Genomic DNA, 16,079 nt, shown 5'->3' with positions numbered 1-16,079 from the left:
ATATTCTCATTTTTAATTTTATGACTTACTTATATTTCCTTACATATATATTATTTATACTGTAGCATCGTGTACAATATTGTAGCATTATGTACATAATTGATATGTTATGTGTCATACTCCTTTATTTCTATTTTCTTACATTTCTTTATGTTTATATAAGATTCAATTCAATTTATTTTTATTTAACGTCAAATCATAACAGAAGTTATCCTGAGACGTTTTCATATAGAGCAGGTCTAGACTGTACTCTATAAGAACAACTGTAACGGGGCTCAATGTAGTATTTCTGATGTTGATTCTGATAATTAACGCCCCCAAAATGCGATTTTTGGAAAGTTCACGCTCCTCACACTGTAAGTCCGATTGACTTGAAATTTGACACACATGTCCAGCTCAATGTGCTCTACGAAAAGCCTCTTGGCCCATGGAAGTGCGACTAGATTTTCCGCCATTTTGAATAAAAAAAAAACAACAACACATTTTGAGATCTGCTAGACTGTAGGTCCGATTGCTACCAAATTTGTGAAGGTATTGACCAATGAACTTTAAAAGGGCGTGGCTCGGCACATCAATACATCCAACTCCACAACCGTTGGGCCAATAAATCACGGAACTTGTAGGATGTGTTTAAATAAGTACCTGAAACATTCCCTCAGCGTTTAAAGGTCCCATATCATGCTCGTTTTCAGGTTTATACTTGTATTTTGTGTTTCTACTAGAACATGTTTACATGCTGTAATGTTATAAAAATACTTGTTGTCTGCCTGAAAATACCTGTAATCATGCTCTGTCTGAAATGCTCCATTTTAGTGCATTTCAATAGAATTGCGTTGCTAGGCAACAGCTTGGGTCCATGTTTACTTCCTGTCAGCTGATGTTATTGATATACACTGCAACAGGAAATAAACTGGGACACATTTAGAATGTTTACGTTTAAAACCGTGTAATGATCTATGTATTGTATATTTGTGACATCACAAATGGGCAGAAATCCTAACGGCTTCTTTCAAACACACAATTTCTGTTCACGGGCTGTTTGTGTTTCTCTGTATATTGAGCGTTTTGATGGTTTAACAGTATTTATATAGCACTTAAACCTGTTTTGTAATATAAAAGACATGAAAATTAAATTTGTTTACAATATGGGAGCTTTAATTTAAATCGAACTCTAGGGGGCGCTATATATGAAAAAAAATAATGGCCGTGGCATAACACAAATCAGACTATAAATCAGAAATTGTTTGTACAATCATAATGAAACTTGCAGGATATGTTTTATAACAACGTTGAACCATGTGTGTAAAACTATTTTGAATTCACTCAATAGGGAGCGCCACTAGTTCCAAACATGTGCATGGTTCAAATCAATGACAGTTTGTCCAAACATCACCAAACTTGGTGGATATTTTTAATTAAGCTGTTGATCCCCAAAATACCAAGAAATATAACTGGCGGGGCTTTGAGTGTGGCAGCATACAGTAGATTGTAAAGCTGGAACAAGTGTGTGACTGGTTTCACTCCTTTTTTAGACAGAATGAAACCAGCTGAAGTGACTGTGCTCAGCTGTGTGAAGCTGGAAACCCACTCACTGCTGCTCGCCACTTTGATTTTGGCAACTGAGCTGCAAGCTTGCCGCTTGCGGCTCTATTTTGTTCCGTGCTTCATGGTCTTCCTGTCATGATCCTTTTCCCTTTCCCTTTCTTCTTAAGGCCCTGCTGTCAGAGCTGGCTGAGCACTCTGGGAAGGTGGAGGAGCTGAAGAGCACGCTGAGGAAGCTGATTGCTGACAATCCTGATTCTCCTGAGGCAGACGCCTGGAGACAGCAGCTGCAAGAGATAGGTAGGTGACAAAAACAATACATGAGGACATACAACAAGATGATGGGAAAGCCATTTTACAGAAACTAGATGAAGCATGATAATGCAGATGCCAAAAGACAAAAGTAGAATGATGCTACTAGAAATACTATACTGCAGGTGAATGGTAGGGGTTAAAGAAATGCTGTGCAGTACGTATACTGTACTTTACAAGTAAAGGCCCAGTCACACCAAACAGACATTAAAGAACTAGTGGCGATGAAGGCAGACTATTGCGTCGCCTCACGCCACCTTCGTCTTTACCGACAAGTTGCATTTGAACATGCTGCAAACACTACAGCCGACGGATAGTTAGTACGTACGTTCTGAACCTGTGTGAGAGGAAATAACTCTCCACACCAGCAGGTCGCGATAGTCAGTATTCGTCATTCAAAACGGCGGATAAACAAGCCGTTGTTATGATACGTACATGAAACAAGACGGCGTCTGCCGACCATTTTCACACCACTCTCACTCACCACTTAGCTTCATTCCAGATGTTCATGTCGCTGTGAAGATATCCGTGTGTTGGAACGATCAGATGAAGATGAGAAATGAGAAGAGCCTTCTGTGTTTTTCCTCTCGACTTTCCTCGTCGGCTTGCTTTCATTACTTACGTGTCTCTTCTCGTGCACCGATTCGTTAAAGCTGATTTCTCTCACCGACGGGCTCCGTCACCGTTTCAATATGCTGAATCGGCTTAAAAAAAACAGCAGATTAGAGACGATGATGCGGGACACACCGCAAAAACTAGGCCGAGAGACGCTCACCGACGGCCCCAAACTGTCCTGACAGCCGACCGTTAGCTTGGTGTGTCGGGGCCTTTAAGGAACCTGTGTGGGAGTACCATTATGAAGAAAGTATAATGTGTTAGAACCCGAGGCAGTCATGTGGAGGTAACATGAACAAGTTAGTGATTTATTTATTTAGCAAATGCAAAGTCCTCGAGCCAGGCGGTTGCCTCCTGGTCTGCTGTATGGAGGGTGACTAACCCTCCTTTTAGACTGTAGAGCGGGCAAGCTTCAAGGATATATTCCATTGTTTGCACCTCTCCACAAGCACACAATGGGCTTGGGATGCTGCCTCATTTGTGAAGGCTGGCCGAGCAGGGGGGGGCCATGTCCGGACCTGAATCTATTCAGGGTTGACCACTGTACCCTTGGCAGGTTAGTGCCAGGGACCTGTTGGGTGGGGTCTGACACCAGATGTTTGTTTGGCACATCCTTGGGCTCCCATTCCTTTACCCAAGCTGATTGGGTGGTGAAGTCGGCTGGTGGGGTATTCTTCCAAAATCAGTCGTCTAGAATGGAAGACGGGCAGTGGGTGGGTTGAAGATGTCTGTATGAATTGGTAGTTGGGGAGAGTCTTTGACCTTTTGAAGCATCCTTTGAGTAAATGCTACTCGCCGGATATGTGGGGGGTTATATTGGATAGGACAGGGAGCCAGGGGAGTGGTGTTGAATGAATAGTCCTGGTTATAAGTTGTAACTGCCTAAAGAACTCAAACAGTCATCCATTTAGAGGAATGTGATCTGTGAGAGCGGTCAGTGAGTTTCTGTCATTTCTTTTCATATTGGCAAGAGCTTGCTTAAAGGGATAATGGAAATATTTGGAATAGAAGTTGATTGTTCTTTTGTTACGTTAAACCTGTACAAAATCCTGGACATATTTATGTTACAGGATTAATACCTTTTTAAAATACTTTTGGCTTCTAGCGAGAAAGCCTCCACTCCAAATCACTGCAAGCAAACCTCCCGACACAGGATGACTGGACTGTGACTGCCAATTAGATATCTAGAAATTGACTTCAGACTGCACCGTAAACAACTTGTAAAACCCTGGAACGAGTGGACTATATACAGTATATATGCCTAAAAGATGTGACCCATTATGTCATTGAAGGACCAGTCTTATTTTGGCTCAAAACTGAGAAAAGAAGGAAACAAGATGAGGCGTTGTTACTGTGGTGTGTTTTAGAAAACCGTTAAAAAGAAAATGGCAGAGCGCCTCAGAATTTGTAATAATTTTTTTCTAAGAGATGGCGAGGAACTGAGATGAATATTATCCAGGGAGAGAGTGGGAAGTGTTCCCGTCAGAGCTATTTGTTCGCTCGCGTACTTGATATTTTTTTACCAGAGCCTCCTGTGAGGTAACCAAGACATTAGATATCTAAGGTGAAATCCAAGAAGAGTGCCTTTTATATGTGATATTTCATAATGCCTTTTCTAAGCCATGTGGACTGAATGTACATACACACACGCACACGCACACGCACACGCACGCACACACACACACACACACACACACACACACACACTCTAAAGGATGCCCGGAGCATGAGTCAGAGAGGGAGGAAGAGACGAGAGACGTAGGAGGAGAGACAAAGGAAGAAAACTGTCTAATTGTTTTGTCAGATTTTCTTCACATTGAGTCAGGTTTGGTTTCATCACCATCACTGATATCATTTATGATGACCCACATTTTTACACTGTGCTGTAATAAGACTTTAAAGATGCAATGTGTAGGATCTGGCCACATGCTCCAAACCAATAGGGGGCAGCATTTCACCTCTACTACTGGGTCCATACTAGGGATGTCAATAATTACCGTTTAACCGTTAACCGACATTAAGCATTTTAACCAATTAACGCTATCGGTTAAAACGGTTAAAAGAAATGTTAATAATTAACTCAAAAGCTGAGCGGCTCAGAGGAGCGGCTCGTCTCTTTAAGGAGAAAAGCTGGTCCACCTTAACAGTCCACCTTAAGAGGCGGAGCCGGAGTTGCAGGATACAGGAAGTCGGCTCCGGTCTCTGGCTCGCTTGAGTGGAGTGGAGGAGTTGTAGTTTCATAGCATTTATTCACCAACAAATAAACTGTACACACACTGCTACACCTACGATCACAGCTAGAACACCACCAACAACCTCACACTCACCGCCAACACACACACACACGGTCTGTTGGAAACTCACTAAAGTTACTCAGACTATGTGTGCGGCGGCGAACACGAAGCCTCCGGCAATGCTAGAGCTGCTAACGTAGCACAAACACACACACTGTTTGTTGGACACTCGCTAAAGTTAATCCGGGCAGACACACAGCTGACAACCAACTAAACTAAATGTATGGTGGAGACTTTTACTGGGAAAGTGGCTGCATGTCCGCGACACTACACGCAGCATCGTAGCTGCTAAGTTAACGCTCCCGGACGCTGAACTGGAGACTCCCGTCAACCAATATCTGTTGTGCTCCTGTAGCTGGTGCACCGCTGCATGCGAGGCACAAATCTTGACGGTTAACGGTTAATAATCGGTTAACGAGGGTCGGTTATCGGTTAAGAACATTTTTCAAAATTAGCATCCTTAGCCCATACAATCTAAATCTTACAGTCATCAGTTATCAGTAGATATCTCTGCAACACAATACATAGACGTCTGTAACCTCTTCACATTCTGTTGATAACGTTCATTTTCTTATTTAAAATTCTGGCCAGATATTTCACATTGCAAAACAAGAAAAACATGTAATAATGAATATGCTTTCTGACAACCTGCTCCTAAAACATAAATTATATACACACTCATCAACATTTTTGCATCTCCCACTCCTGCCTCGCTCGGTTATGTCCCCAGACTCCCGCTGGCAGACGGCCAATCAGACCGCAGCCCAGAGGCAGACCGAGCTGGAGACGTGCGCCGATAGGCTGGGCAGCTTCGCCTCGGCGGCCAATCAGCTGGGTCCGTGGCTGAGGGAGAAGGAGCTGATGATGAGCGTGCTGGGACCGCTGAGCATCGACCCCAACATGCTCAACACACAGAAACAACAAGCACAGGTATGTGATCGGAGACACAGTCACGGGGACACAATACAGTTCTAAATGCAAACACACACACACACAAACAATATGGTGATCAATACAGAAAATCAAGCATGAGGAGAAACGCTTGATGAGAGGCACAAATGCTTGGTGGGGGGTTTGTCATGTGTTTTGTCTTGTTTCTTTTGGTGGAAGTCTGAAAAAAATTATCAAAATCGTTTAAATTGTTTGGCTACAATATCTAGTATTTGTGCAAGTGAAAGGACTATTGTTTTTGCAATAGACTCCATTATATTTTAGGAAACAACAGTAGTCTCATGTGCCCAAATACTAGATATAGTAATATAGTAGGATCAGAAAACGGCTGTATCTCAGAAACTACAAGAAGTACAGTCAAGTATTTGGTATCTCTGAACTCATAACAAATTGAATATCAAAGATATGCACACATATGCAGTGTGCAAAAAATATTTCACATAGAAAACATTTAATAAATGCGATGTTAGCATTTTTCCGTATCTTTCAATTCTTTTTCTATTAATATAAGTGAGATTTTTCATGTGATCTAATTTGACCAATCAGAACAAATGTTGTGGCATTTTTCCTTATCAAACTAAATATAGTCTTTGGGTACAAATGGGGTTAATAATATCATGCAATGTAAATACAATATACTGTATACTCTTTCAGTTAATTTATTAGATTATATGTCTCTTATTTTAACACTTAAATCAACTTTAGTCATGAGGGCAAGCTGAGAATGAAGATAAGTGCATATTTTAAAAGATTTGTAAGGCGTGGCATACTTCAGACATGCATAGTACAATTCATATTCCAAATCTATAAGAATAATTTAAAAATATATTATGTAAGATATTCCATTAGTCCACAGTCATAGAAAAGGTCAGGATGTCAACATTTCATATTAAAAGTTTCCTGGATTTTTTCAGGCTTTTCCTTTGATTTAAACACAGAATAATGCTAATGTAATTATCACATAATAATAATAACAATAATGATTATAATAATAATAATCAAAAGTAATAATAGTTGTTGTTGTTGTTATTATAATATTATAATATTATAATCCTCTTTTTTCAAGTTCATGCTGCGTGAGTTTGAGACCAGGCGGCCACAGTTTGACCAGCTGACCCAGTCCGCTGAGGGGATCCTCTCCCAAACTGGTGATTCTGCTCAGGATCCCAAGGACCTGGCGGAAGTGCGGTCTGAGCTGGGCTCCATCTCCCAGCAGTGGGAGGACCTCACAACCCATTTGACTCAGAGGTCAAACCACATCGACCAGGCCCATGGAACCAGCGGGCGGTACCAGGTGAGTCTAGTCACAATGGTTGCATGCTTTCATGTTTATGCTGCCACCATGACGGTATAATGTTCTAACCCTCCTCATCCTCTCCGGCCCAGGCCCTGCTCAGAGAGCTCTCCTCTAGTGTCTCCGATCTGGCCGAGAAGTTGGACAGTCAGGCCTCGCTGAGCGCCCAGCCCGAGGCGCTGAAACGCCGCCTGCAGGAAACCGGAGAGATCCGCTCGGAGCTGGAGAGACGGCGGACGGAGCTGGCCGAGGCCGAGAGGCTCTGCAAGGAGCTGAGCGACATCGTGGCCGAACCCTACCTGAAGGAAGAGCTGAAGAAACGACTGGAGAGTGTCAGCAGGCCGCTGAAGAGTTTAGAGGAGCGCGCAGGTTTGTGGACTTTATGTGGTTGATATAGTGAGTGAGTGTTTAGTGGGCCTTCATATGACCCAGAGTTTTGTAAGTGTTTATGCTTGATTTGTTTAGTGATGGTGTTTATTTCTACAGAGATAAAGGTCCACTTTGATGAATGAATCAGTTATGTTCTGATGTATAATATTCCCTTTCAGACTTAATCCCTCTTTAGCTGAATATTGTTTTGATTACAAGAAACACTACTAACAAATCCACTTAAATAAATATGACAAAAACTCCCCAAATCCTATTTGTCCTTTTTTGTTTGAACTAGTTTTTCAGTGTTTATGTTTTTAATCCCTGGTGCTTCTCTTCCCTCTAGCTGACGGTCTGTCTCAGCTCCAGGCCGCCCTGTCGTCCACCCAGCAGTTCCAGCAGATGTTCGAGGAGCTGCGCTCCTGGCTCGACAAGCAGTCGGATCCCAGAGAATCGTACAGCGACTCCCTGCCCTGTCAGCCGGCGGCCATCCGCTCCCTGATCGCACAGACGGACGACCTCCAGCGCGGGATCGCCAGCCAGCGAGGTTCCTACGAGCTGCTTCAAGCCGAGGGAGCGTCGCTGCTTGCCACTCTCCCCGCCGGCGGAGACGAACGGTCCGCCCTGCAGTCTCGCCTGGCCTCCCTGAAGCAGGACTGGGAGGGGCTGAACCAGAGGATCTCGGACCAGGAGAGCAGACTGAAGACCACTCTGAGCAAAGCAGAAACCTACCAGCAGCACAGGGCCGAGCTGACGCCGTGGTTAGCGGAGTGTGAGGAGAAAGATGGAGAGATCCAACCGTCGCTGGACTCATCGGCCTTGGACGAAACCTTGCAGAAGGCTCGAGGTCTATCAATGGACCTGGAGAGACGACAACCTCTCCTTGAAGCCTTCAATACTGCAGCAGATCAGCTGCTGGAACAATGCTGCATCGGGGAGGAAGAGGTACGTCGTTTTCAGATTTTGATTTCTACTCTCATGTGTGTTGTATTTCATATTATTATTATTATTATGCTTAGGAAATGTTGGTGTTTTTTAGCTCATCAGTAGTTAGTAGGGCTGTCAATTGATTACAAATATTTAATCAAGATTAATTGCATGATTTTTCATAGTTAATCGCACTTAATCACAAATTGATCGCACTTTTTAATCTGTGCAAAATGTACCTTAAAGGGAGATTTGTCAAGTTTTTAATACTCTTATCAACATGGGAAATATGCTTGCCTTATGCAAATCAATGGAAATCAATTAACAACACAAAATAATGACAAATATTGTCCATAAACCCTCACAGGTACTGCATTTAGCATCAAAAATATGCTCAAATCATAACATGGCAAACTGCAGCCCAACAGGCAACAACAGCTGTCAGTGTGTCAGTGTGCTGACTTGACTATGACTTGCCCCAAACTGCATGTGATTATCATAAAGTGGGCATGTCTGTAAAGGGGAGACTCGTGGGTACCCATAGCACCCATTTACATTCACTGATCTGGAGGTCAGAGGTCAAGGGACCCCTTTAAAAATGGTCATGCCAGTTTTTAAAGCTAGTATAACATGGTTGGTACCGATGGATTCTTTTTTTTGTTTCATATGATACCAGTATCTTCAACTAGCTTTAAAACTGAGCCGCTACAACCTAAAAATCGTAAGTTTATTGTGTTAATTTGCATTAAAGTGTTAGTATCACGTTAACTGTGACAGCCCTAATTTTGAGTGCTTTAAAGTCATGAATAAAGAAAAGTGATGTACTGTAAACTGATTTTGTTGTAGGTACGGGATGAGAAGGCCCAGCTGAACCGCAGGGTGGACGGACTGAGCGAGAGGCTCCAGAACCGCACCTCCCAGCTGGAGGAGCTCGCTGGCCGCCTGAAGGAGTTTGAAGAGGGCAGACAGGCTGCAGAGAGGAGGCTGGAGGCTGCCAAGCACCAGATTGAAGTCCAGGAGGCTCTGGGACCACAGGTACCTTATGTCACTTTTATTGTGCTTTTAAAAAGTGCAGAACAAAATTACATGGTTATCATAAAGGCATAATTTAGGCTTTTGCTTTAGCAATTCCTGTTTACTTCTCTCCCATTCAGGCATGCAGTGCTAAGAGCCTGGAGCGGCTGAGAAGTCAGCAGGAGAGTCTAAGGTCCCTGAAGCCTCAGGTGGTCTACCTCAGAGACCTGGCCCAGGGGCTGGTACAGGACGCACCCCAGACACCGGGAGGCAGCGCTGAGGGAGCACGGAGGCTCCAGGAGCAGGCCAAGGACACGGAGAAAGAGTATGATGGCGTAACTGATAAGGTGAGGAGCAGGGTCAACGGCTGCGTCCCAAATCGCTTTTTCTTTTTTACTGTTAATACGTACTGCAGCTGCACCTTTTTGCCATTTTCAAAGGGGTCCCTTGATCTCTGACCTCCAGATATGTGAATGTAAATGGGTTCTATGGGTACCCACGAGTCTCCCCTTTACAGAGATGCCCACTTTATCATGGAGAGACCTTCGTCTGGTCAGCTAACATTACTGCCAAGCAGCTGAAATATACAGTGATATTGTGCTTTTAGCTGATGTGTGTCGCCTCACTGTTCTGAGCGATGCTCGTTCATGTCTATGTAGAGCGAGCACAAGCGCGAGCAACAGGACGCTGACTTTCGTTGATTTAACGGCCACAGGTGTCGCTGTTAACAAGACATTTCTGATTCTTACATTGAGTCCCTTCAAGGTACATTTTGAACAGATAAAAAATTGTACAATTAATTTTCAATTAATTGCAATTAACTATGGACAATCATACGATTAAATATTTGAATCGATTGACTGCCGTAATTGGGACAGACTAAATAGTCAGGTTTTGTGGGTATTGGAGCCCACCCAGAATCAGGAAAAGAGACCAAAAGAGGAAATGTGTTGTTTTTTGTTGTTCCAGGTTTGGATAGTGATCATTTGGCAAATACAACATGCCTCAAACAACTAAGGTTTCCTCTCTTCATAGTAATCATTCTGTTAGGGCACATGTTCATGTTTTCAGTATTATTCAGTATTATTTCTGACACTCTGTACAGTGCACTGACTCTGTACAGTGCGGCAGTTCTTTGTAGCTTAAAGTCTGCTGTTCTTTTTGGGTCGGGGGGACTTCCTCCTCCTACACCTGGTATCAGAGATCGCCATTTAAAAATGGTGAATGTCCAAACTATACTTGACCTGTATGTTAAAGCAGTGCAGAGCCGTCCACCCTGCAGGCAGCTGTGGAAAACCGCAGGACATCAACAGGTCTGAATGAATGTAACCTCAACAAATGATGCTGTTTGGAATGAAAAGAAGTTGAACTACTGAGGGTCACTGTGTGCGGGGATGTACTGTACTGTACAGTGTGTGTGTGTGTGTGTGTGTGCGCGGGGGTGCTTAGCAGACAACTGTCACTGAGCTGAGAGAAAGCAGAACAACCACAGCTGTCACAAGAGTTTGGCTATTTGACTTACACTCGTCATATATGGTCACTGTGGACATTTAGCACTTTATCATAGTTTGAAATGTAAACCGGAGCTCGGAGAATTCAGCAGCCACGGTCTCGAATCTATTTTCTGCAATCCAACTTCCAAATATTCCATTTAAGGTTACAGCTATCAGTGGAACTCTTTAACTGTATATAAAACCACCGGACTGCTCTGTTATTCACAGAGGTGTTTTATTTCTCTTTTTAAAATATTGATCTGAGTTGCTGCAGAGATGATGCACATCAGCCTGCTCTTAGATAATGCTTCTACTGTCTCTTTCTTGCACCCAGACGAAATCTATTTTTACTTGCTGTTGTGTTGCATCATCTTCTGGTTTGGTTATTCTGCTCTAGTGATTTGTTTTCCATTTGTTACCTGGAAAACGTTACCACACAGGCTCCTCTGTGTTGGATTAGGTGATCTTTGTGTATCACAGAAATATCATCACTGTCCCTTATTCATAGTAGGGATGCACCGATACCACTTTTTTTCAGACCCAGTACGAGTACAAGTACTTACATTTGGGTACTCGCCGATACCGAGTACCGATACGAGTACTTCTCTGTGCCAAAAGACCCTCGTTAACAGCCAGCTGGAGGGTGTGAGCGACACACGGCAGGCTGGGGATTCCCGCATACGAGGCGGTGCGCCGCCACCGGCTCTAGGTCGGCTTGGAAAGGCTCGGGGCAAAGGTGGCTCGCGACCGCAGCTTTACAGCGATACTGGTATCGGTATCGGTGCATCCCTAATTCATAGTAAATGTCTGCTTTTCTTTTTTGCGTTTTTTTCCGTATTTTTTCTGATTAACACTCAAAATGATTCCATGCCAGGAACACCATAACGAGTAGAGAGACGACCTTTCAGCTGAAATACAGGTGTTCATTTTGTACATTTTTGATGTACTTGATGAAATATACATTTGACTCTGTCTTTTTCTATCTGTACTTCTTTTTCTCCTCCATCAGATCGAGCATTGCTGCTCCTCCCTGGAGTCCCGGCTGCAGGGCGTGGGCGAGGTCCAGTCTCACGTGCGGGATGTGTTCTCGCGCATCGCCGACCTGGACGACGAACTGGACTCCCTCAGCCCCGTTGGACGCGACGCAGACTCCCTGGCCTCTCAGGCGGACGCCCTGAAGGGCTTCTTGTCCCGTCTGGCCGACCTCAGGACGGAGCTGGAGGGTCACACGTCGGAGTGTACCACCATGCTGCGGCGAGAAGGATCCTCCCCCGACCTGCTGGCTCTCAGGAGGGAGTCGGAGGCTCTGAGCCGCCAGGCGGGCAAGGTGAGGAAGGAGGAGGAGGATGATGATGATGATGATGGTGGTGGTGGTGGTGGCATCGGTTAGTGCAGTTATCGACTCTATTAAAGCTTCAGTAGGTAGAATATTTTTGGCATCATTGGGCAAACATTCCAAATAACCTTTCAGCCTATTGTAATTCAAGTGTTCTGAGAGAAAACTAGACTTCTGCTCCTCCTCATGGCTCTGTTTTCAGGCTTTAGAACATCTAGCCTGTGACAGAAGACTTTGATCAATCACAGGTCATTTCAGAGAAAGAGAGCGTTCCTATTGGCTGTTCATTCAATGGCGGCAGATGTCAATCACTCGCAAACTCGGATCATACGGTCAAACAAGGCAGCGCTGATCAAATATGAATCAATATTCTGTTACTGTAATGCATATTTCTCTCCTCAAATGTTTTCAGAAACATCTTGTAGTGTACTGTTTAGCTGTAAAATGAGAAAGTTTGCTCCGGCTGGTGGGCGGTGCTTGGTATTTCCTCAACTGATCTCAACATGGCTGCCAGGTCACAAACTTTCTCATTTGACAGCTAAACAGTACACTACAAGATGATTCTGAAAACATTATATACGAGAAATAGGCATTACAGTAACAGAATATTGATTCATATTTGATCAGCGCTGCCTAGTTTGACCGTTTGATTGGAGTTCACGAGTGATTGACAACTGCTCAGAGACGGCAAGGCTCCAGCTCGGCTCTGATTGGTTGTTTTCCTCCGGTGTGTGAAACCTTGCAGATGGAGCACAACTTGTCTACTACAGCTTGTAAAAGTTAAATCAGTTTCATCCAGTTACGATTCCTTTTATTTCATTCCCCTATTCTCCAGCTGAGCGAGCGTGGCCAGGCCAGGTTGGACCAGATCGAGGACGCTGCCGAGAGGGTTCGGGAGTTCTACAGACGGGCTGGCGAGCTGCAAGGCCTGCTGGGAAGGGCTGAAGACGGGCTGAACGCGCAGGGCATGGTCGGCACAGAGGTGGAGATGATCAGACAGCAGCTGCAGGAGTTTAAGGTAGGGTGGATTTGTTGTTCTTGCTTTTTATTTACACAGGTGTGACATGTGTATGGATACAAGTGTGTGTGTGAAGTGGCAGGATGTCACTGAGGTCCCATAGAAAAAGATATTACTGTATGTGCTGAGGGTGGTCGGAGAATCTGATTGAAATCTGATTCATGATTCCACTTGGTTTGTTTTGTTCTTTGGCGTGTTCTGCAGTACACATCTGAGCAGTGTGTATTTGTACACGTGTAATTGTCATTGGGTCATAACATCCACTCCATTGTGTGGGTAAAGACTAGGGATGTCACGAGAACCGATACTTCGGTACCAAGTCGATGCAAAAATTCTAAAAACGTCACGGTACTCATTTTCTACAGTACCGAAGGTACCGCACGATGCCCGCAGGGTCCCAAATTAACACGCGGCTGGATTTTCTATTTGGCGAGCAACTCCCCGAAGGCTTGTGTCCTCTGCTCTCTGTGTGTCCGAGTTTGACACACACAACATCGCCTTAGAGATGTTGGGTTTGTTTACTTTTTCAGAGATCCTTTATTGATTTGTTTGAGAAGAGGACTCACTCGTGTGGGAAAAAACTGAACTGAACTGAACTGAACTGAATTTCTATCTTTTGTTGTTTATTGCTAAATCTCTGAAAAGTGGTGCTCTTTTATTGTCATCAAAATATAACATTAGCATTTTAAATAAATATTTGAAGTGAATTTAAACTACTGCTTGCAATCTGAGGATATATATAGAGAGAGTGCGTGTGTGCGTGTACAGCCTCTGCTGTTTTCTTACAGTCATTGAGCTATACCTGAGGAATAAAGTCTCAGCATTTTCCTTTTTTTTTTTTAACCGTGGTATCGAATTGGGTATCAAGTATTGTGGAAATTCACTGTTATTGGTATCGACTACTAGATTTCTGGTATTGTGTCATCCCTAGTAAAGACATGAGAGAATCTAACTGAGTTCAGGGTGAAAAGGTTGTACGTGTTTGTGTTCATAGTCTCTTCCTTTCCCATCATGCCACTGAAACTAATTTGCACAGATAAACAGAAAACCTTCAGTGTAATATGATCTGAGGTTTAGAGCACAGCTTTCTCTGTGTGTGTGTGTGTACCCATCCTTTCCTCTTGCTCATACCTCTAGAGACCATGAGGTAATGGTGTGTGTGTGTGTGTGAAGGACTCCCGTGGTGTGTCAGGAGTCAGAGATGGTGATTAGTCACACATCTCTTTGAAATGCCTGACACACTGCTGGATCACTCAGCTCTTTTTCTTCATAGAACACTTATGATGTTCTTTGAATATTTATTTTTCAACATTTCCAATAATCTCTCTCTCTCGCTCTCTCTCTCTCTCTCTCTCTCTCTCTCTCTCTCTCATATGCATTACACACTTCATGATATTCAGGCAACGCCCTTCTAGCTTTTTTGAACTTGTTAGCCTCGTCACCGTGGTGACGGACATCGATCTAAATTTGATTCCGTAGCAAATCACAAGTCTCTTTTTTTTCTCTCCTTCTCTTGTGGTTAACAGCAGTTGGTACTGTTAAAGCATACGAAGCATCTGTACTGCCTCTCTTGTTGTTGTTGTTTTAACCTCAAACATTTGATGATTATTATAAAGTACAAGATGCTGTTATAGGACACAGTTCAGGTATCGGGAAGGAAAAGAATGGTATCAGAACATATATTTCACATGATTTTTTATAAACGTTAGTTTACCTGTCCGACAGGAGGAAAGACTAGATGAGCTTGGGGTCAGTTTTGATCCCCAAAACCAAACGAAGGTCCCTCCGTGAATCAAATGCCCTACCATAGTTGGTAGGGCATTGGTCACATGACGTTGGTCACATTGTTTGGCCGGATGGGCTTCTCTAGATAAAAAATGTTCCTTTTTTTTGTGCTTACGTGGACTTCGTTTTGTGGTGGGTGCTTGTCGTTTGTTGACATTCGTAGACTCTATTTCTAAGCTAATTGTTAACTAGTGTTGCATACTGTTGGTGCTGTAGGATAGCTGAAGAGAGGCACTTGGGACCGCATATAACGTCACATCTTTTTCTGTCCACACATTGGCAATAAAAAGCAATTAAAGGGACTGTTTGTAAGAATCAGAAATTGCTTGTTAAGCGACCGCGGCCAACACTGTTTAACAGACGGGCTTCACTAGATAGAACTTTGCATTTTTTTGGTGCTTCCGTGTAGTTTGTGTTGGAGTCTGAACAGTGTAGCCACACGCGAACGCGCATGGGACACCGACCCGCAATGATTTATACATGTAAGAAGTTACAAACAGTCCCTTTAATACATGTAAATTGCTTCACATAGTGCCTTCAAACGATCATCAATATTGTTGACAATCATTTTCATATAGTATATAAAGTTGTCCTCTCTTTAAAGCAGCAGAGAAGAAGAAGTGGACAAAAACACATCAATGGCGCCAATGCTATAAGTCATTGGAGTCATTTAGACATAATGTGAATCTATTTAGACCTGGATGTAAGCGAGGAATAAAAGAGAAGCAGGCTTCACATAAGTAAATTCACTGTAGTTTGTTATTTCCTTCTCGTGATATTTTAGATGGCTGAAGTTAGTTTCTGCATTTAAAGAGAAATTCCTCTTTACTGTCTAGAAGTGCACCATAGCTGACCTCAGGAATGTGCTTTCCTGGCACCTCCATTGTGTTTTATTGCTCTCTTTATGGGTACAGACTTCTCTTACAGTCGGACTTCTGCCACTAAAGAGCACATTTTTCTTGTCGTGATGTAATATCCTGTCCACTTTAGAAAACTATGCAAGTATGCGAGAGCTCCGGAGAAGTATGCACGACATCCCCCGTGCACAACCAGCACACCAAAAGGTTGTGTTTTATTTTTGTTTAAATGATCGATGATTCACGCGATACAAGCGCTAATCATTTTCATG

The 16,079-nt window shown here is 43.4% G+C and overlaps 1 protein-coding gene across 1 annotated transcript in view; it reads left to right on the top strand.

Annotated features, from left to right (window-relative positions):
• Positions 1–16,079, top strand: part of macf1a (microtubule actin crosslinking factor 1a) — a 177,229-nt gene that overhangs the window by 73,323 nt on the left and 87,827 nt on the right. The window contains 9 exon segments of the mRNA XM_037794207.1: positions 1,713–1,842; positions 5,494–5,693; positions 6,781–7,008; positions 7,101–7,377; positions 7,724–8,322; positions 9,151–9,339; positions 9,459–9,665; positions 11,821–12,138; positions 12,983–13,165. Coding sequence (XP_037650135.1) covers positions 1,713–1,842; positions 5,494–5,693; positions 6,781–7,008; positions 7,101–7,377; positions 7,724–8,322; positions 9,151–9,339; positions 9,459–9,665; positions 11,821–12,138; positions 12,983–13,165 — 2,331 coding nt within the window.

The sequence above is a fragment of the Sebastes umbrosus genome, chromosome 15 (genome assembly GCF_015220745.1).
Source record: "Sebastes umbrosus isolate fSebUmb1 chromosome 15, fSebUmb1.pri, whole genome shotgun sequence".
NCBI classification, from domain to species: domain Eukaryota; kingdom Metazoa; phylum Chordata; class Actinopteri; order Perciformes; family Sebastidae; genus Sebastes; species Sebastes umbrosus.
Note: the sequence above shows the minus strand (reverse complement) of the source record. Positions and strands in the feature narration are given on the sequence as shown.